Raw genomic sequence first — 23,680 nt, forward strand, 5'->3', positions numbered from 1 at the left:
GACACGTGTCTCATTTGTTCTACACAAACAGAAATGTAAGAATGTTTTACAGGGAGTTACATGCTGTAGCTGGTTAAGGTCCCTTGTGACACAACCTTGAATTTTTTTTTATTTCTTTGTGAAAGAACAAAACAGCTGCGATAGTGTGTCAATTAGTGAGCTTTTACAGTATTTCAATTTGAAAATGAGGATAGAATCTATGATCTATGATAGAAGACTACACTGCTACACTGCTCCCAACATGGCGACGGCTAAAGCAGAGGCTAGCAGCTAACGGTGCTGGGTCGGGACGGCGTTATCAGCTGTAACCGCTATACGAGACCAGAGCAGCGGCCATGAGCTTGCAAAAATAAACCAAAAGTTAAATCACGTACAAACCAAACTGTGGACTCATTAAACTGTTGTATTGAATCCAGGCCTGCTCATTATTTGATGAGGTGCCAGAGATTACAGAAGGCAATTATCTGAACATAAGCCTACTTGACCATTAACTGTTTCATGTGTAAGATCAGTGTTATGGCTATATAAAAATATCATGATAAGTTCAAATACATAAAAGATTATGTTTTTCTTCTCCCTAATGAGCAAAATCGAGTCGAACTGAAAACTGTGAACCATTACTCTTCTGTATCTTTATATTGCAAATAGTTGTTTGCTGCTCTATTAATGCTCTGAATTCCATATATAAAAGCTTTAAGGTACACACATTTTAATTTTAGGCTGCCTTCAAACATCTGGCCGGGGACAGCAGATGAAAACTCCTCTCTGGCTAACTCTGGCTCACTTACAGTTTGACTGTTGATTGGTGTGCATTGTCCCTGCAAAATAAACAAACAAATAAAATAAAATAAATAAGTATAGGCCTATTTTTAAGACCGATACAGGCTAGCTTTCAGCTTAAGCGCTAATCACTTCCTGGTTGTTGCTCCATTGGACACAATTGGGAGTGACTGTATCAAATAATTTTTGCTATGTCTCCCCAAGAACGTAACGTTAATAACGTTACATATTCCCACCAATTTGTTGCGAACGACACTGACTGCAATGTCTGCCTAATGATTTCATACATTTCTATTCTCAAAGACACTCATGGCTATGTTTATAGCCTTTGTTAGAATGTATTGTTGAGGCTACCTTTATTTTTCATTTAACATTTCATTAGCCTACATGTCATTTGTATTAACTTGTTCAACATGGCCAAGTCAAAAAGAATGTCCCCTCTGTAGGACAACAGTCTGTTGTGTATGTGTGGGCCGACCCAGCCAGCAGAGAGCCTGCTCTGCATTACTGAGTCCTGATGGGATCTCCTCCGGACTCTCCAGAAGTGGGGGAAAAACTTTTCGTACCTCCCCCTCTCTCTCTCCCTCCCTCCCTCCCTCCGCCTGCCCGGTCCCAGCAGCGCTGCGATGGTCAAAAGATTCCCACTCGCGGCGCCCAGGAGGACCGGCAGCTCGCGGCTCTCTCCAGCCCATCAGTCCGCACGCGACAAGGTAACGCAGACCGCTGTTTTACTGGTGGGGACGTCAAACAGCGTCGCCGTGCTTTGCGCCGAGGCTCCGTTCGCCCGCTTTAAACATACAGTTTGACCCATTGTAGAAACTTCATGAGTCGCTCCACACGGAGCTGCTTTCTTGGTAAACTTCAGCTGGATTGGTGAATTGTACTTATTGTTGACTGCAACCCTGTAAAAGTGTTTCAGTTGGGTGAGTTTTTTTTTTACAGTTATCAGGTGGAAAAAGATGACAGGTTGCCATGTTTGTGCACAAAGTCTTTAAAGACAAAGTGTCTCTATTTAGTGTTTATGGTGGAAACATTAGTTATATAAAGGCTCAAAATGTTGCGAATTGCATGTGGCAGATAGACAACTTCATATACTTCTTTAAATTTTTTTGTAACATTGGTGTTGTTACAGATTGTCTGCAATATGCAATCACGAGTTTAAAGTGATTATAACTTAATTGTGCCTGTAATATATAGCACTGCATACATGCATGCGTGTGTATTCCACAGTGAGGTATAAAGTCTTCTGTGCATTACAAAGCTGCACCAACATCTGTCTGAGAACTGTAGCGGTTCTTTTTCCTAAGGGAAGCTGTGAAAGAATCCAATTCTTATTTTTTTCTGGTCCATGTTTGCAGAGCTTCATGGCATCAGGGTTTGTGTGTGTGTGTGTGTGTGTGTGTGTGTGTGTGTGCAGGCAGACAGAAAACAGAGGAATCCCCCATCCAGCACTACTCTGGGAAACACCAGGTCTGCATAGGCTACTCGGTCTGCTTCTACTCTTGCAGCCTTGCCAACTCCTATTAGGTCCGGTACAGTAACGTGGTGTGTCACTTCCACTGACGGGATGGCAGTGATCCTCACTTCTCAGGCTAGTAATGAACTCGGTTTGGTGACAGAAGGCCCCCGGTGGACGGGCTAGTCAAGGAGGCTGTGGCAGAAGCTTCCACTCTGAAAGTTTAGAGCAAGAAATGCCAATTATTCAACTCTTCTCCTTTTTCTCTGCTTTGTACAAAGCTTTTTGTGGTTCAACCTGCTTGACTCTGACACAGTAAAATATACAAACAAGCCTTTTTAATTGTATGGGGGCCCTTCATTATAGGCCTTGTGAACACTTAAAAGGAAAACTTAACCCCAAAAATTACGATTTCTATATACAATATTCACCTTGTTTCTGTTACTTTGAATTCTTGAAGAAAACTTTGTTTTTCTCTCATGCTTCCAAGGTGAACAGAGAATCAAAAAACTTAAAAAATAGTCTTGATGAATTGAAGTAAATAGGGGCCACGTTTAACAACAGCAGAGCTATATCAAAAATCTGTTTCCCAGTGGTATGCCCACTACTTCCCAGACACATGCATCCTTCTGTTAACCGGCTCTTTCAAAATAGATATTAGTTAAACATTTACAAAACTTTTCTTTGTTTTTTGATTCTTCGTTCTCCGTGGAGGCATGCGAGCAGTTTTCTTCAAGAATCCAAGGTAACATGGGGAGAGTAACCGATACATAAGTGCTCATCTTGGGGTGAAATATAGATTTAATGGCTAAACTCAATTGTTTTACAGTTCAGTTTGATGCTTTTAAGAACAAATAAAAGCTCTTACTCCATAAATAAAACAATTTAGCTACACTTCCCACTGTGTCCACAACATTCTCTGGTGTTGAGTCGTTCATGTGTTTGAATCCCTCTGTGTTGCATAAAGCATGGCTAAGCTAACAAAAGCAGTTTTGAAAACTTCTGAGTGATAAGTGTGAACTGTTCCCAAACTGTTGAGGTCATCCCGTGGTTCCCTCTCTATGTGCGGCTCACGGCTCGGATCACAGATGATGATGTGCTTATTTTAGAGTAGATTAACTGCCTTCTGACGGGCACCATTTGTGACAAATCAGTGTTAAATTCAGCACTACATAGATAGTTCATGAATATGAGCGCTGGAATAGAGCAGTTTGAGTTTGTAGTAGGGGGTTGTGTTTACTTGTGGAGATGGCCTGCAGGCTAGCCAGCATCGATTGCCATGGGAAAGTATTCAGAGTGTCTTTGATGATATATTTGATCTGCCTACAAAACATTTTGGCAAACAGAATGTGTTGTTTTTGTGTCAAATTTGAGGGGCTTTGATTCCTTTGTTGATTCTATTTCTCGAGATCATGATTTCATATATTAATGATTAGCTTTGATTTCTGTGTTTCACAGAAATGCACTAACGAACCCACTCCAGAATGGATGGAGCTATGTGAAACCCATCTCTTTGAGTTTGCAGCTGCAACTCTTATTTAACACATCATTTGGAACAAGAATCATTAGTCAAAGGAGGCTGTGCCTTTTGGTCTTTACTTCGCTAATTACTTTTAGAGAATGTGCTTTACAGAAAGTGGACTTTCCAACACACTCAGCTGCTACAGCATTATGAAGTGTTCAGCAGTTACACTTTAGGGTTGATTGCAACTGGGATTGTTGTAGCAATCGTCCCTACGGAGATAATCAGGGTCGCGGTAGAAATGAAAGCACTTGGGCAGGTTCCAGGTTGACGGCCTGCATAATGATTTAAAACACTGTACTGCAGCTGGTGTTAATGAGGAGTACATAGTCTTTATGTTAGGATAACTAGTATGCCGTAATAATTGGACTCTCGTGAGCTCAACTACCGAGTCAGATGTTGGTCTGCTTTCATTTTGTGAAATAAGTATCTGTCTGTCTCTCCTTCTGCTATTTTTTTGCAGAGTAGAGATGGTTCACAGGGGCAGAATGCACCAGAATCCTTGAAGATAATCTGAAGGCCTTGGGCGATACCTAAACTCTTTGGATATTTGCTTGTACACCAGGTGCCATGTCTGGTCTAAAAGCTGAAGTAACGCTGCTGAGGTGTGCATTCCTCTTTCTCTACGCGAGTGTCTGCTTGTGCCAGCGCGACTGCACCGGCACGGACTGTCCGCAGCTGGACAACTGCATCGAAGAAGTGCTGGAGAGTGGCGGCTGTTGCGCCTCGTGCCTGCAAAAGGGTTGCACGTGCGAGGGTTACCAGTACTACGATTGCATCAACGCTGGATTCAAGAACGGCAAGGTGGCCGAGGGGGAGTCGTACTTCGTCGACTACGGCAGCACGGAGTGCTCCTGCCCCGGGGGAGGGGGCCGGATCAGCTGCCACTTCATCAGCTGCCCCGATATGCCGCCGAACTGCATCGAGGTTTTAGAGCCGGCGGATGGTTGCATGCAGTGCGAGCGCGTCGGGTGCGTCGATGGCGAGCAAAAGTACGATGCCGGGCACTCCTTCCACATTGACCCCTGCCGGGTCTGCCATTGCCCCAACAAAGGAGGGAAGCTAATGTGCTACCCTGTGCCAGACTGTGACCCGCACCAGGTCCATAAACCAATGTTAGCTGCACCAACAGGCGAAGACACAACCAGCAGGCGCAACAGTTACCCCTACAGGTTTGACCTATTGGATCAATTCACCCCACCGCAACACCTTCCTCCCAATGGTAATCTTTCTCTCTTCAAACCATCGCCTTTGGATAAGGACGAGGCAGAAGAGTATGATTACGGTCCAGCAGACTTCCCAGAGACCTTCCCTCAATCTCTAGTCTTCCCCACACAGTCCTCCCCCTCCAACAAGGTCATCTCTGTGTCCCGAGGCTCTGACAGACCCGACCGAACCTCTGCCCGCCAGAGCTTCGACAGACATAGCAAGCTGGAGCTAAGAGAGCGACACGGAGTTCGTGTCCATCCTGCAGACAGGCAGGAAGTGACAGAAAGCCCCCTGAGAGCAGAGCAGAGTACCATCAGGCCACAAGTGCACAAGGACGCCACTATTTCTTGGCAGCCCTCGCAGGGCCCAACAAGAGGACAAAGTGCCTCGTTCAGGGATCTGACAACCCAGACCGATTTGGAGAATCCATCGCATGCACTCAAGAGTTCAGATAGTGTCATATTTCCACTGAACCGAGGATCAGGGAGTGAAAAACATCCAGAGTATCCACATACAAGTCCGGAGAGCGTAGTTCATCATCAGAGAAGCTCTGAGACAAAGACACACCACCAAAATGCATCAGATAGTTCAAAGAGTCGGATCAACGTTAGTCATCCAGTGAGACATACGGACAGTCAAACCAATCAGCAGAGACGATCAGATACAGTGAATTTTCCGCCGTACATGCCAAAAAGCCCAGAGGGCCCAATTTATCCCCAGGCAAGTTCAAACGGTCAAAAAGATTTACAGGGGACGGTCGCAGCGTACAGTGAGGACGTGATGGAGGCAGAAGTGATGGAAGAGGAGGAGGAAGATATAGTAACATTTCATGGCATCACTGGGCCCGAAGCAAAGGATGTTTTCTACAAGACAAAGTCAGCACAACAGGAGAGAAGCCATGCGGAGACGGAGAGCAGCAGTCCAACCATCAGCTACCAAAAGACCACACCCGAGCCCAGCACCAGCTCCCCCAGCAGGCCGGAGTACCTCACAACCCCCATGGTCCACTACGTCACCACTTCCCAGCCGCCAGCGAGGGTCAAGCTGAATGAGAGCGAGCCCAGCAGAAAGCCAGTTCAGAGGCTGTTTAACCTTCACAGTGAAGACCAGGAGGAGGTGACGGAGACAGAGGAGGCGAGGAATGGCCGACCTGTCTTGCTTGTCAAACCTGATGGAGGTAAGTCAAGTTATTTTGAAGACTGTGATTTCTATTTCCGAATGTAATCCGTCTCAGTTACCAACATGAACTGACTACAGGTTTGTTAATACAGTACATTGTCAATTTACCGTTGGCATATGGAAAGAGATTTTTTGAATATACCTCTACATTACAGTACCTGCCCCAAAAATTTGGAATAACAATATTATTAGTTAATAACTTAGAGCAAGGGTATCGTGGCTGCTTAACCACAACATTTCTTATCTTTTATTTGAGCTTGACTGACATGTTGATTGAAATAGCAGTATTGAAATGCCAAACTAGGTTTGGGGTCACTATTGCATCGATTGTTGAATTTTTACACTGTAAAATGTCCCACTCACTACATGTCTTGGTCACAATATAAATAGGTTAATATGATTATGACCTGTGGTAAGGAGATGATTTTTAGTTGCGGTTGTTCCGGTTGTTCTTGTTCTGGGTGATGTTTGCCTCATTATGTCCTCTTGTCAGGCAGGAGCTGGGCTCGGTTAAGATGTAGGAAAATAGATGAGGTAGTTCTGCAGTAAATTAAATTAAAAAAAAATATTTGGTGTGCTCATTGGAATGGATGGGTGCCCATAGATAGATTGAGGTGTCAGCAGTAACTTAGAGATCTTGCATTACTGGTTTGTTAATTATTTAGTGTGAATTTGGATGCTTGCTCGGTTTAGCTCTCCCTAAATGTACCTGGGCTGGTGGTAGGTTCCAGTCTGAGGCTGAGGAGGGGAAAAGTCATCCTCTTTTTTCTAAAACTATAATTGACATCATACACAAACTTTTTTGTAACTTTTCTGTCATGGATGATTGAAATTCAAATATTTTACTGTCCCAGAAGAAAACAGGTGCAATGTATCTTTTTAACAACACACCTAATGGCATTTACATCAAAACTACCACACTGGATCAGGATTTTATAATACCCAGCCGACCCCTTATGAGAGCCGATCTGCACCGCCCAACCTGCAAAAGTATACATTAATCAACCACCCGAACCCGACCTGCATACAAGCAACTTTTTGGATCACGGCCATGGCCAATCAGCTGACAGCAGGCCAATCAATTGGTGCATCTCTATTTGGTGTTCTTTTTCCTTGAAATTTAGTTCGCTGCTATGTGATCCCATTGCAGCATAAGTAAAGGTTCATGCCATGAGATTGGGATAAAAACAGCACATACTTGTGTGGAATGCTGTAGCACTTCATGAATCTTAATTATATCGCTTCAGCTCTGAGAAACTATTTCCACACCCCTTTTTGAATGCTACATAAATCATTTAAAACGTGGTCCTCCTAATGTTTAGCTATACAGCATTCTGCTTACAGAACAGTGCTCCCTTTCTCTGTCCGGGTTCCAAATACCAAGCCAGGCTATATGTCATGAGCGCACAGGAGGAAGTGGAGACGCCCACCGGTCCCCAGGTATCTGAACCGGAACATAAATAGCGAGCCCAGGGTCTGTCTGGAGCAGGGAGTCAAACGTCTCCTCCCGTGGTGAACATCCTCACAGCAGTCTCATACCAGTCACCACCATCCCTCACTCAGCACACAGGGCCTGGCCGCTGTTTTACTGCACGTTGCCTCAACCCTCCCCGAGGAGACGGACATGGGACCTTGAGGATTTGGATTCGGTTATAAATCCTCTCTGGCCTCCGGCCTTTCAGATGGTTTTATTTCAGAAGCAAGTCGTAGATTTACACGTTTTCATTTGAGAGATTTCGAAACTACGTGTCTGTTAGCATCCCGATGTCTCAGGTGTCCATCAAACGGTGTGGGCGGTACCCTGACGTCTGCGTCTTGGATTCTCTGTTGGGAAAAAATAAACTCCAGTTTCCATAGGTGCCACCTTTTTTTCAGTCATACAGTATAGGAGCCATTCCTGCTCATGCCAAACACACAGTTCTTCTCTTTACTTCAAAGACAGTGGAAAAGTGAAACACATCTGTTCCTGTGCATTTAATTCACAACAGCAAATATTGACTCACAGATGTGTAAAACTGACGCTATAGCGCTGCATAAAGGACATTTATTTAGTTGGAAACGTCATGGACTGCTATTTAAACGGTTTGTCATTGCACTTGATGTGGGATAGCTGAGTTATTTGATCCATTTCTGATGCATATGAAATGGCTTTTAAAAGGCGTAGTGTGCAACGCAAGGCAGTAGCAGATCCAGATGTTGGTGCCATAGAGGGTGTAGATGTATAGAGGTAGACTACACTGTAGACTAACACACCGGGCACAATAACAGCAATACCTGTACAGTGTGATGTGACCACTGCATACGTATATTTATATCTTTTTATATATATCCATTCAAACTATTTTTTTGGGAGGGGAGATATAATATTGAAGGCATTTGTATAGTGGAAATAATTTGTTGATTCGTTTGGAATAACAGCTAAACTTACTTTAGACACCTAAAAGAAAGGCTGACCTAAAAATATATATATATCAGTTTAAGTGTACGCTATATTTAGAATACATAAGTCCGTTTACTTTGCCATGAGACTAAACAGTCTTTGTTCCCAATGGGGGACTTAGGCCATTATCTATGCTCTCACCAAAGCCAAGAACGTCAGCCTCATACATGTAGAAGGTATTGCAGGACTGTGTTATATTGCACTAGATTATACAGCTGTTGCTTTGTAGCGTGTAAAGCTCTCCATTAAAATGACTTCATATGATACATGTACACTCAACACATTTAATCAAATCGCTCTTTAAATAGAACACGTAGATGATAAAATTACCAAGTTGTTCATCAATTAGGAGGCTGGTCTTAATCGATTAATCTTTTGATGAGATAATATAATTACATAATCACTGAGTGTCACGTTAGATTTATTCTCAGGCCATTTGCACATTAGTGATACATAGGCCAGTGGACTGGCTGCTGGATCATGACCTGGGGCCTCATTACAGAAACTTTAAAAATCTTATTTCAGTTCAGGATGTCAGATTTTATGTATTACAGAATCATGTTTCCTAATTGCATTCAGAAGAAAATCCTATCTTATCCTCAGATAGGGATTGAGCTATTACAGAACCGTCCTGAATTAGTACGTTTCCAAGTTAGGAGTCCAACATTTATTTCTTTGCTAAGTGTAAGACTTGCAGATCTGTCAGCGACCTGTACCATGGATGTCTAAAGGGAAATGGATGAAGCGTTGGAGGCGGCGCCCAGTTCATTCCTATGAAAGCTCAGTGGTGCATGAGGCAAAAAAAAAAGTGAAACTCCCGAGTTTAGAATTCAGATGAAAATACCTGGATCTTCCGCAGTATGGGGCCAATGGAGCAATCGCAATAGCATTTCGGTCAGCCCTCGGTCCAGCCTCGTCCTCATTCACATGAATGGAGGAAGGAGAATAACTCTGGATATTAGTGCGTTTTTACAACCGGACACTATAATTTCAACAAGGGCTATTCATGTGTTTGTACTAGGAAGCTGATTTACCTAAAAAAAACATGATCCTCTTATTTACAGATGTCTCTTTCCCAATCTAAGTCCATGGGAAAGAGTGTTGGCAGACCTTGAAATTGTAATTCCACCGTTTGGCCTCGATGTCAAATGGCTTTAAAGGCCTCAATTTATATGTTTCCCTCAGCTCCAAACATAGATACAGGCACGGCAGGACAAGTGCTGATTAAAGAATCAAATACACAGTTATACTTAGGAGTTCTTGGGCCCATTTGTGCCCTAAGACTATAATTAGAATGAGCTGATTGGTCTAAAGTCAAAAAATCTGCTACAGACATACTTTGGGCAAGTATCCAATGGTACAACTCTCTGGATGACATGGAAAATCAAACCTAGTCAAAGTTAGGATTTTTGAAAAATTAGGAAAGATATTCCATATGAATTGTTACATGTTCATGCATGTATACAGTATGTTATTCATCTTGTTATGAGTTAATAGATAATACAAACTTGATTGTGCTTTTTCTTAGAATATAATGAAATATATAGAAAAAGCTGTTGTCCAATGTGCACAAAGACTAGATATATAGTATGATAAGAAAAACTCACTTTTCAACCAAAAATGTCTTCAGTTTTGTGCTGAGGCAAGCCCAGACAACTCTTCCACCAAAGGAAATTCAAAAATGTCAGTTGCCGGCACAAATGGGAGGTCTGAGATTTAGGAATTGCCTTTGTAATAGGAAGAAAGAATGTTTCCAATCTTTTCAAACTGAAGTGTAGATAGGACAAGCAGTTGGTATATTTTTCTGTAATGATGCCCCTGATCCAAAAGTTTCTTCCCTAAAAAATGTCACATCGCTGTGTCCTCCACAGCATATGCAGGAGGATAAACTGAGGAGGAGTTATCTGTTGCAGCGGCTGGGTGGCTCTTACTCCACATAAACAGCTTACTCTCCAGATAGTGCCGACAGGTGGAGATAGAGGGGAGGGCCAGGGAAGGCCTCACTCCGGGCCGGTGATAATGAAGTTTATCAGTTCTGATGACACATCGCTTTAGGAAAGCACCAGCAAAGCATGTAGGATTTGGCAACTCTTAAACATATGAAACAAATGGCTCAAGTTTTGTTTTTTATATATATACTGTATATATAAAATTGTATTGTGGTAATCTGTTTGAAGATTAGGAAAGGTTTGTCTCAAACATTATCTGCTAGAAATACACCTGGTTTTGCCATGATTATTACTGTATTATAAGATACTCCTCTTTGATGTCAATCAAAATGTAATTATTTTAACATATTCAAAACTGGGAAATCATTAGTGCTGACATGGATGCATATCAGAACTCTACAAGTTCCAGTTAAACTAGACACCTCCATTCCACCTCTCAGTTTCTCTGCCTGAGTGATGTCAAATTGGTTTTCACTAAAGCTGCGATGAATAGTCAATTAATCGGCAACTATTTTGATTTGCAGTTCATTGTTAAAGTCATTTTTTAAGCAAAAGCACCAACCATTTGACGGTTCCAGCTTCTCAAATGGGATAATTGGCTGCTTTTCCTCATCTTCCATTATAATAAATAGTTTTATGATTGTTATTTGGAGCCCTACTGTACCTTTGTTTCATGTATCAAATTAAGGAGGCGAGCCGTAGGGGTTCATGCACAATGAAGCTCACAGCTTGTTTTGAAAACAGGAAGTCCTGAGATTTCAGAGTTTGTAATACCAACACATTCTCACTCCCAACTCGTCCAAAATACGCTTGGTCATTGGTCCTACTCTTCAAACTATGACGCCATTAAATGCATAGTGTGTTTTCAAAATAAACATCCATATTCACAGGAAACGTACAGTTTCGGCTCGTTCCATTCACAGTGTCTTTTCAAATATAGTTTTTAGGTTTACTTACACAACAAAACTACTTGGGTAGGTTTCAGAAAATATTTGATTTGGGTTCAAATAACTACATTTGTTATGTAAAATAACTATGCTTGTATAAGTTACATAACAAAACTACAGTTAAATAGTCTACTGCTGCATTCACATGGATCAGATAGATATCAGACGGCAGACAGACGTTTACAATTACTGTTGTCGGTATTGTCTGCCAGCCTAAACTTATTTAACATCCTCCTCTTGTCCACTAACATGAAATCCTGTTTGTCGTCTAGAATCGTTCTGATTCCAGGTGAGTCAACGTTGTTCCATGCGGGACATGAACAGTGGTCCCCTGGATGAAAGTCCCGTGTTTGTTTAACTTGAGATAGGATTACGTTCACGTTTTCAACACAACACTATTACAAATCTCTTACTTCTTTTCCATTCACAGTGTCTTTTGTCCTCCACGCTGACTAGATACAACATATCGGTAAATCAAATTTATTAACAGGTTGCAGGGTTCAATTCTCAGCTATGTGGCAGTACGTTTAGTCTTCAGTACGCAGACAAGAGAGAAGAAAACAAGAAATCTCAATTCCCAGCACTCAACCATTTATTGTAAATTTAACACTCCTCCCAAATTTTCTCTAGATTACCAAATATTTCATTTGTTCGTAGGAGGGTATTCCTTTATTTTGAAGTGAAGTACTTCACCTGTCCCCTGCCTCAAAGTTATATATAAACGATGCTCAGCCAGTCAGATATTCTTAACAGTGTGTCAGGGTGACAGAGTGGCTGGTCAATCAAACGAGGATGATTGATTTGCCAGGTAGCTGCCTCACACTCTCCGTCCCGGGACTCAGGTGAGTCAGTCGTGAAGTGGCTTTTCAAAGGTGACTGACACGATAAATCAGGCATGATGGCAACAGCTGCCTGAGTGTGAGGCTTAGATTGCCATCTGTTACATCTCCCTGCTTTGGAACAGTTTAATAGATATTTAGGATTCCTTTAAACTTTACAAAAAACTAATTCTGGCAGTCATTTAATTTCTGTGTTGATTGCATTTAGTTGAATATATAAACTCCTCTGATAGATCTGGCACATCAAATAATGAGAGTACACTTGCTGGTACACTTGCCCATCCAGCACTGCATATAATACAGTGTAGAATGATAATGGTGGCAGATTTACCACTCAAAACTCACATGATTTTTTAAATAGTGGGTCCCTGATTTCAGACAGGAAGTATACAAAAGCAAGCTCTTATAGATCTTCAATTTTTTTATGGCTGAAATGACAATTGTTACCAACAGATTTGATCAGCTTTAGCTAGGTAAATGCCGTTATCTTTTGAGGTCTGCCCCAAAAACAAGCGGCAACGTACTCAGCCAAGTCGCCAAAATCCTACGTATTCGTCCAAACGCCTAACCCTAATCCTCCAGTAGACAGTGCGTTTTGGGTCTGCCCCAAAAGACTAAAACAAAGATTTTTATATACGTGATTTATGTGCACTATTTTCATCTTCATTTTTTCATATTTTCAGTCTTAACTGCGTTTTTCTGTCATTTACTGTCATGCTTTTCTCCTCTCGTCTGATCTGTTTTTCACCAAAGGATGGTTGTGTGTAGGTGACATTCAAACACTCGGCAGTCCACTAACTTGTCCCCAAAAAAAACTAAAACAGGTCCAAACACCTAACCCTAAATCCTCCAGTACACAGTGCATGTGTTTAAGTCCTGAATGGGGCTTTTTCTAACATAACCACAAATGAATGCGGTGCATTAATGACACTGCTTTAGCGCTCCTCCTATAGGTAGAAAGCCAATTATACAACACAGTTTAATCTAGTCCTTAAACGTATGCTCTTGTGTCTTTGGATATGGAAAGGCACCATCCTCCAAACTATTTTTATAGAATGCATTGCTGTTGATAGCAATGCATTTCATACAATGCATTTCAGTATATTACCATAACTAGTGGAATAAAAATATATATATTTAACTTCCCGCATCCTTTCAGAAAGGTTTTGCAACGTGGGTAGCATGCTGGGAGCGTTCTGACACATTTATAGCTGCGGACTTTTTCTTTCAACACACAGTGCAGTGTGGAAAGTGTGTAGAAAGGCCCAAAGTAATGGTAGGGTCACTGGTATCGATAAAAACCCAGTCAACAGCCCTCAGATCTATCATGGTCCTCTACTACAGAGCTGTAAAACATTAGTTATTAAACCTATAAGAGTAAGATACACAACTGAGGGAATAACCGGCTGTAATTCTCCATAGCAGAAAACATGTGTTTTCCTTAACCCCCCCCCCGAGCTGGATCTGGTGTTCCCATCGTGTGTGATCCAGATTCAAGGCTCCAAACAGTCCCCCTCAAGAAAAAAACTGCAATCAAAATGCCTGTCACATTCCCGGGCCCCGACAGATAGGTTTGTCATGGGATATGCTCTGCACAATCTGGATGGCTCGTGGCTGTCCGCGCTGCTGCTCCCCCAAAGAGACGAGGGGAAAAAAAACAGTTCTCCCATCATCATTCCGACAGAATCTCTCTCAGCTCTTTGAACGGAGTTAATCTAGCAGAGTCTCTGTGTCGAGGCGAGGCGGCGTGCACGTGTTCCGTGAACGCGAGACAAAAGTTTCCATCTGTTCACCTATAATCACGCTGCTTCCTCTGGGATATACAATAGCAAACACTTTGATCTGGAATCTGGAATGTGTCCAAACAGCAGAGTATGTCCACAAAGCTTAAAAGACACATGTCTTTATGTCTGGATTAGTAGCAGAGATGATCTACCTCTTCTGAAGAATTACCGTACAAAGAGTTCAAACTGAGCTATGATTTACATATGCTGTTGGCTGAAGTGACTGCGTCTGGATTTCCTGTCTGAGTGGACATTTATCTTACTTACATCACATCGCTCACAGTTGTGTCATGTTAAAGCCCCTGTCTCATACGTTAAAGAAACAGTGTGTAACATTTAGGCGGATCATTCGGCAGAAATGGAATAGAATGTTGATAAGTACGCTTTCTTCAGTGTATAAGCCCCTGAAAATCGGAATCACTGTGATTCTGTTAGCTTAGAATGAGCCATTCATATCTACATACGGCCGCCATTTTTCTACAGTAGCCCACAGAGGACTGTTTCGTCTTCCCGATCGTGGTCAGAAAACGTGTGTCGTTGTTTTGGTCTGCTGGGACCCAGAACAAAACACAGGAAACCTCTGTTGGTCTTGAGGAACTCTTGCAACTTCCACCGTACATTCACTTTGAATCCTCACCGCTAAGCTAGCTCTCTTCTGCTCCGCTGCCAACTCATTCCCTCATGCAAATTAGCCGCCGCTCTCCCTCTCTTGCTTCACCACTCACTTCCCACTACATGCACACTCTGGCTCCACTAGTAAATGACCTACGCTACTCGAACAACAACTGGCTCTGGAAAGAGCCAGTCACATTTTCGCGTTTTAATGTCGACCACAGTAGTAGTTTCAGTTGGTTGCAATCTGCAACCTCACCGCTAGTTGGTGCCAAATCCTACACACTGCAACTTTTAAGGAATTCAGACCACATGGAGAGCATGGATCCACTGCGATGTGCTTACTCGTACGTCATGCCATTGGCAGAAAAAGGGTCTGTCCCATGCAGTAGTATCACCTATTTGCAAGAAATTAGGTTGGAACGTCCGCTTAGTGACCGTCAAGTTTCTGGAGTGTAGTGTTGCCACCTTAGCGCTCTAGCTGGTGATTGTTAAGACCTCTTTAGCAACTTTCTTTGTTTTTTTTTTAAACTACAAATCTAGTACCATATTGACCTTAACTCCCTCAATGACATAGAACTTTTCCACTTTAAAATGTCTAGAAACAACTGTTACATATTTTCTTTAATCATTGTATGTACGGTGGGTTAAATATAAGAAGTCTGTAAATGCCATACGTTGTATCTATTGTATGTGGGTTGTTTATCAGAGTTCCTTCATCGCGTGCTTCATCAGCTCAGCTGTGTTTCATCTCAGCGCGCAAAAGAATCCGTCACGGCGAAACCAAAGAGTTAGTCTGATCTCTATATATATACGTATATAGAGACGCTAATTGATTTTTGGCTCAGCTCCATGTCATCAAGACCAACTCATCCCGTCTATAACTCTCCTGTCCCAGCACGGCCCTGCCACCTGGATCTGTGCGCCTCCGATCCAGTTTCTAACTATATAGTGATTCTAATTGTCACATGAAGGTCACCCCTTAAATCCTTGCAAAGGACTATTTTTACATTACAAAAATAAACAGAGGAGTTAAGAGTCAGTAAAGCTGTTTGCAGTTTGTCCTTGGCTCTGCTGCCTGCACTTAAAGCCAATGCTGCTTTTATCACTCAAACGCTTCCTCCAACATCACTGCTGATGAGGGGCATTCACATTTGATTATTTATAATGGCTTCCTCAAAATGGCAAATTAATTAGAGTTGAAGGTTGAGAGGTAGAATGGTTATTTTGGTACAGGGAGAGTATTTTAATCGTTTATTCAAAGGCAATTAAAGCATATTTTTTTTACACCTGAAGGTCAGTTTTCTCTAATTTCTATCATTATTCATGTAAAACAATGGTAATTCAACCAATGTTTTCTGTCCTGAACTCTTGCAGGGGAGTTGGGTCTTGGTGGAATAGGCTTTCTGGTGCACAGAAGGTGATGACCTGTATGTTGTTTGAAATAATTGGGGACTTAGCATAGTAGCGTTAGCTGCTATGGCTGAAACCATAGACTGTATATAAGAAGTGGACATAGTGACGTCACCCATTTGTTTGTGGACTGCCTTTTTGAAGCCTTGCCATCTTTGATTACGGCTGTTGCTATGTTGTTGTTTTTGTTTTTTTGCCCATATTTGGAATGTGGAGGAGTGATGTAGAGACGCCGTATACGGCTCTGGTAGCGGCAGCGACCTGTCAATCACAGTTACACCCGCCCTAAAGCATACCCTGCTTTATGGTCTACTTGACTCTAAATGGACCATCATTTACTAAATGAACATCATGCTGTATTGAAGAAGACTTGAAACTAGAGATTGAGACCATAAACTCATCTTTACAATGCTTACTGAGGTAATAAATCAAGAGAGAAGTAGAGTCATTTTCTCATAGACTTCTATACAATCTGAACACTTGCGCATTGACTTCGCTTGGCAGAACCGGAGGTTGCCGCCTGGCTAAAACTACAAAGTCAAAGACTTGGTGGTCTTACATTTATTAACCCTGTAATAAATACAATATATATATTTATATATATTTTTTTTTTTTATGAATATATTATAAATATAATATATAATATGTGTATATCATTCCTAAAAGCTGGCATATAGCTTTATTTTTTGTGTTTTAAGTTGCTCTAAACTTTGTGTACAGACATTTTTTCAGTGAATTGTGAGACAAGAATTGTATAATGAGGAACAATCTGATCTCTTCTCATCTTAGGTTGAGGTAGGGGTTACAGTCAGGTTAGCTTAAGGTCTCAAGGATTTTGGGTCTGACTGATATGATATAGAAAACTTGGCATTTAGTGGAAAACAGCGATGTCTGCCTGTTGCAGTGATTCATTCCAGGAATAGTCACTACTACAATGAATAAACTCGGCCGAAACACACTGTGGCAGGCCCATCCAAAGACAAACACACCATCAGTTTCTTCCAGATGGTCCTGTAATCGTCTCTCATTATGTGAAATGATTTCAATGCAGCATTTTGTTTTTGCACTTTTAGATCATTCAGCCAGTCCTTCTGCACGCTCAAGCAGTTTCCTTGTTTTCAGCCTAATTGGATCTATGTATCTTCAGATGACTAATGATTTTCAGTTGCAGGATTATATGCTTTTTGGGGTTTAGGATGCTCCACAAAATCATGGGTTTAATAAATCAAATCAATCAAATGGAATTCAAACATCATAGAGAGCTGAAATCCATCCATTCATCCATTCATCCATTCATCCATCCGTTCAACCATTCCATCCATTCCATCCATTCCATCCATTCATCCATCCATTCATCCATCCATCCATCCATTCATTCATCCATTCCATCCATTCCATCCATTCCATCCATCCATCCATCCATTCCGCGGAAAAACAGAAGTGAGATTACAAACTGACACAATGCCAAAGCACCCTAGTTCAGGCTAAACACAATGTCAATAGGTTGATAAAACAGAAATGTTGAATCTGAATAAACAAAGAGAGTGAACCACATGACATACTGGCGATTAAGATTGTGGTTTTGGATTTTAAGAAATTTACATAATTGCAAATATCGGTTTGATTTAAAAGGGATTCCTGCTTCTGAAACAACACCTGGAAGTTTTAGTTGGTTGTGGTTCTCTTTCAGAGTTGCCACTTCTTATTAACAATATGCTGTTGTCCTTCAGAGGACTCCACATCAGCTGTCGAGGGCTCTACTCTTGATAGATTGACCATAACCGTAGCATAGTATTGAGGTCAAGAGTCAAGAGGAAAAAATGAAGTCAGCCAGACTCGGCAGCAGGCACAAATCATCAGGCTCTCTATTAGTGTTGCCGACAGTATTGACTTGACCGAGGCAGGGTGTCAGTAACTCGAAGGCAAACGGACCAAGGGGACACAATCCCAGTTATTTACGATGTCAGTGGAAGCTCCGTCTGATTATCGGCTCGAAGATGGACGACCCTCAGCTCCAATCCCCCGATTTAAATTCTTCAAGTGCCCTAAGTTTTTTTTTCTTTTTTCTTATTTGAAGTCTTGGTGTGAAAGCAGTGTTACTTGTGATGGATGGGACGGTTGTGTTATTGCCTTGGGAAGTCAGTACGAACCCCTCGAGCCTCAACACTACTTGCCACCCGCTATCTCTGGATAACCCCGACTCACTGTATGACCCCAGCTTGTATATATGTGGGCCGCCAAAAATTTTGCATCTCTTTTGCTCGGTGCACAAGTCAAAAGGTTGTGCCAATGTTGTCATAGCGGCCCAGAATAAAACAAACACTGATCCTGACTTGGATTGATCCCATTTTGTATCATTGTATCAAACTGACTGAGCAGAATCTAAGACACAAAGAACACGTATTTCTTTTATTTCCATTGCCTCTGCCTTTTTTCCTCGGCTCCTCATGGACTATAGCTCAGCCCTGGGTGGGAAATCACAGGTAGGTCTTTTTGTTTTTTTTATTGCTATTGTTATTCCCAGAGTGTCCTTTAAGATGTCAGCATTAAGAGCAACTGGCATAGATATCGTAAATAATGGATGATGTTGATTCCCATCTCCTGTTATATTTCTTGCATATAACTCAGCTTGATGGCTTTCTTTTTTACATATCTTAAGTGGATCTTTGAAAAGCTCTCGCCACTCTGCGCTTTTGGTTCCCGGCCAGTGACAGGGCCATTTTACTCGCGGGGTTCGTCGGTGGGAGGCGAACCGCCTGCGTAAAGCATCTGACGATGTAGAGGGGAGTCTATTTTGTGCTACGACCCCGGTCACGTCGGCAGTTGTAAAGTGGAACATCAAGCAGCTAATCATGCAAAAACGGCATTTTTTTTTTTCTTTTTTTTTTTTGTAGGACTGGCACGAGGCAGAGGCAACAAACACTCGAATCTGCTGTCGAGTACAAAAAAAACACCCTTTGTTTCTTCTTGAGGAGGAGTGGAGCTAATTAGGGGAACAGAAAATAATCAAGGCAGCAAGCCCTCTTGTGATAACATAGTTTTGCGATGGAGATGGAGATGGAGAGCATTTGGAGCAATTGGAAGTTGAGGCTTAAAAACCGGAGTGCCGCGTTTGGCTGCCAAAGAACTGAAGAGGGAACCAATATGAGCAGCCTGATCTCACAGAAATATGTGAATTGACCATGACCTGTAAACAGTGCATTGTGTGGTGGTGGCACGCAATGCCAATGGAAAGTCAATCAATTATTGTTAATAGTCAAACATAATAAGTTTGAGAGCAAAACTACTGACACTGCAATCATGTTTTTATTGCAAGTCAGATTCATTTGTGATTTAGAACATAATAATCCGAAACAAAAGCTTTTGTTTGCTAATTAATTTTTTGATTGCAGTGTTGATAGTTTTGCTCTCAAACATATCATGTTTGAGAGCAAGACAAAACATACACCAATCTCTTATATTGCATCTTTTAAAGGCTCAATTCACCAAAATGTGGTATGTAAGCTTTGGTTTTCTTTGGTCTTTGCAGAAACTGTGTTCACGTTATTCTGAATGATCCAGTCAGAAGTTTTCCTAGGGAGTATTTATTTAGTACAACCTAGTTACAATGGGAACGGTTCACAGCAAGATGGTCTGTGGATTTTCCAAAGGCCTTCTTCTATTCACCTCCACTATATTGAGGCTGCGGAAATCTCAGGCTGTATCCACACCATCACGTTTTAACAATCTCTGACTCGTTTACTCCCGTTTTCTGTTCTCACACTCGTAGCTGGAGAGCATTTCTACTTTGTTCGTTCATGGTTTCCATGTGAACATTACAATAGTTGTGCAGAACAAAACCAGTATAGATGACAAAAGGAAATATTTGAACTTGCATGTTTTTTTGCATTTGCGCCTATTCAGGTCATTGCATTGACTTTATATGTGATTGCGCTGTACAATAGTTGGCGTTGTGTGTAAACACACCTTAATGAAGAGCCCGGTTTGCTGCTTCCAGTCTTTAAGACAACCACATCTCAAGCTTGTTGGGATGTCCGATTGGTAATCCAACTTTGGCAATCCAAGCCGGTTTCCCCAAGCAAGTCTTTCTCATTTCATCTCGTCTTCTTTCTCACCTTCTCTAAAGGTACTAAAGGTAGACACTATTATTTGTTTGAGAATATGAAATTAGGAGTAGAGTCTTGCTAGAATATATGGCCGTTGACCGCTGAAACGTTTCGTCTTTTTACCTGTTGGAAAACATTCAAAATGGGTTAATTTCACCATTGGGACCAAACCTCTCCATAGTGCTGTTGCTCTGACTGGCAGATCTGAGGGGTTGATTTTATAGAGTCTTGCTTTTTTGCTGCCAGGAGGGTAGCTCTTTCAAACTCTGCTGTCAAGGCAATGTCTGGTCCACAGCTTAGATCAAATCCAGACTGCTGCTGCTGCTGGATTCCTACCAGAATGATCCGGCCTGATGCTGGCAGCATTGAGCATAACAAAGTGTGGCAGAGAGAGGATGTCCCAGAATATAAAGGAAATGACTCATTAGCTCTATTCTGGTGTGAATAAGTTCAGAGTTTAGGAGCCAATCCAATGTGTTTGTGAACCGTGTTAGCTAAAGCTAAATCAGATGCAGACCTTATGAACCTTATCAAAAAATGGAGTCAAGTGTGGTTGAGAAATGTTGAACATTGACTTGGATTTTGTGTTTTTGCCAACCTGCCGTCTCATATTTGGAAAGAAACAGTGGCCAACATTTCCCAGGAGGCAGCTGGAGCTGGGCCCAGTGCTCCGCTGTGGACTGGCTGCTGTTGACAGCTGTCTACTGCTGATAGATTGCATGGCATGAAAAGGGGCTGATGTGGTGGTGGGAGGCCGGATGGGCATGCTGGGCAATCGTGGGAGATTAGCATTTCTAGGCAAATAGCAAGACTCGTCGAGAGCAACAGGTAGCTCTGTTGTTTCAGGGAACCTCGCAAAGTGGGAGTGGAGCACACTGTAGCTCTGGCTTTGATCCTGATAAACGCAGAGCGTGAGACAAAGAGGAGCCAGTGTTGTACTGTAAAGGCCTTTCTTTTTTTCTTTTAGTGGAACCACATATTTCAGAGGACGGCCCTGGACTCAGGGTAAGGACAGTGCTTTCAAGCCCACAGTCCATTATGTTCCCATCTGCTATACAGATGGGAACAAGCCCGAGTGAGAAAAAAAGACGATGTCACTCACGTACCGCTGTGCTCGTGTGAAAACCTCGTATGGATTTGTATTTACTGACCTTAAAAAAGAGTGACTTAAAACAAGGCTGTTGTTCACTAGGGGACATTGACACAGGAATTTCCACCTGAGACAACAATACACATTGACTGGATATTTGAAATATATGTTTGAAATAATAAGTACTTCTCTATAATATGAAATATACATGTCAAAATAAGAACAATCAAAAGTAAGAAGAAATATCCTAGGTATTGTTTAGTTCAACTCTTAATACGCAGCTAATGTGCTTTATTAGGAATGTGACAACTGATTCAAATGTTGCTGTGTTGTGTTGTGGTGTCATGTACAAACATGTATATAACACCACTTTTTTTTTTTCAAGCTGAGCCCTGCCCACCTCCAACCAGTGATTGGGCAATAATTAAATTGTTAAATGACAAAATTGTGGCTTTTTGATGAAAAAAAAAAGCAAAGCTTTTATTTAGAAAAAACTTTTAATATTTATTTGTGGGTTGTTTTTGAGCAGATGAGCAGGGGTCGTGCTACGGTCAGTCTGGGGCTTAACCCTAAAATGTTTAAAGGAGTCCAGATCAAGGAGCAACTTCCGGTTCTGAAAAGGGAAGCCGATGATCAAGTGTCTTAAAATTGCATTCACTCTACTGACCAGCAGGGGGCGACTCCTCTGGTTGCAAAAAGAAGTCTGATTGTATAGAAGTCTATGAGAAAATGACTCTACTTCTCTCTTAATTTATTACAGGGGTATTCAATTAAATTTCCAAAAGGTCCAGATTGAGAAAATCTCCTCGTGCAAAGGTCGGAACATTACAATAATATCTAACTTGCGCTATTTAGTGGCATATATATATATATATATATATATATATATATGTATATATATATATATATATATATATTCAAGAAGCCTAGTAGTAGTAACATCTCTGTGTAGTCAACAACTGTCAAATCAAATAAAGAAAGTACACATCAATTATATTTTAACAATTATTATTCTCAGGTTTCAAATTTAACTAGATTGGTTATAAATAATACAGAGAAATACATAAATAAATGTTCTTCTCATTTCAAGTACAATAAGGGCTGGATTAAAGAATAAATTACACCACAGAAAGCTTTTGAAAAATGTATATCTTAATATAAAGTAATTCATTTTAGAAAAATGAATTTCACTGAATTGTCCTGCAGCTTTAAATTCAGTTCATTCAGGATGAAGTGATGTCAATCAAAAAAGCCACAATATTATATTTTTCTCATTTGAGAAATCAGTGAGGATGGACTTTATCTGTGGTTATTAAACCACTTGTTCACTGTTCAATGTTAACATCATTGGACAGTGAACTAACGTGTTATGATTCTGATCATATTGGGCTCTTAGGTTTATTTTCTGTGTCTTCATTTCAGATGTGAGTGGGTACGTTTGCTCCATGTGAGACATACTGTTTTTAAACTGCCCGTGGGAAGAATACACCTAAACGAGTCTGTCCATTCTTAGTTTAATAATCTGGTCTCTCTGAACACTTTTCTCTTGTGAAATTACTTCTCTGACTCACGTAACAATGTTCCTCCTCTGCTATGTCTTTCCTCGTCTCTCCCCCGTGTGTCACGGTGTGTGTACATCTCACTCGAGTCAGGAAACTTGTCAGAATACCCATATTTGATTGGCTGAGCTGCATCACGTGATGTGATTTACACCGCATTGGTCGCTGTGTTTCCTGCACCGCTGAACGAACAAGTGCCGTGAAGGCTGAAAAAGCTGCGCCGGTTAAAATAGAAGCGCTCCGTCAAAATTGAATAATTCTCAATTATCTATCAGTTTAAGTTCCTGGGTCCGGATACAACGGCGTCTGGGTCCGGATCCAGACCGCGGTCCACTAGTTAGTGACCCCTGATTTATTACCTCAGTAAACATTGTAAACATGAGTTTATGGTCTTAATCTCTAGTTTCAAGTCTTCAATGGGCGACTGTATCTAAGTGGAGAGCAGGGTCGTCCTTCAATCAGAGGATCGGAGTTTCGATCCCTGGCTCCGCTGGTCGCATGTCGATGTGTCCTTGAGCAAGATACTTAACCCCAAAATTGCTCCCGTAGCTATGCCTACAGTGTGTGAATGTTAGACTAGAAAAGCTCTATACAAGTACAGTCCGTTTACAGTCCATTCAATACAGGATGATGTTCATTTAGTATATTATGGTCCATTTAAAGTGAAATAGACCATAAAGCAGATTACGCTTTAGGGCGGGGCTACCTTGTCATTGACAGGTCTCTACCAAGGTGTTGTCCAGTCTGACAGTTGTCCGTGTTTCTGTCTTACAGCTTGAACCCTTTCACACTTTG

General features: G+C 41.6%; 1 protein-coding gene across 1 annotated transcript in view; it reads left to right on the plus strand.

The window, feature by feature from the left end:
* The first annotated feature begins 4,328 nt into the window (after positions 1 to 4,328).
* fbln2 (fibulin 2) overlaps positions 4,329 to 23,680 on the plus strand; it is a 62,866-nt gene continuing 43,514 nt past the window's right edge. Inside the window, exon 1 of the mRNA XM_076096873.1 lies at positions 4,329 to 6,144. Within this exon, the coding sequence (XP_075952988.1) occupies positions 4,329 to 6,144 (1,816 nt within the window). The remainder of the gene's footprint in view (positions 6,145 to 23,680) is intronic.

This window comes from Anarhichas minor, unplaced genomic scaffold (assembly GCF_050575085.1).
Source record: "Anarhichas minor isolate MPS153535 unplaced genomic scaffold, ASM5057508v1 ptg000023l, whole genome shotgun sequence".
NCBI lineage: Eukaryota > Metazoa > Chordata > Actinopteri > Perciformes > Anarhichadidae > Anarhichas > Anarhichas minor.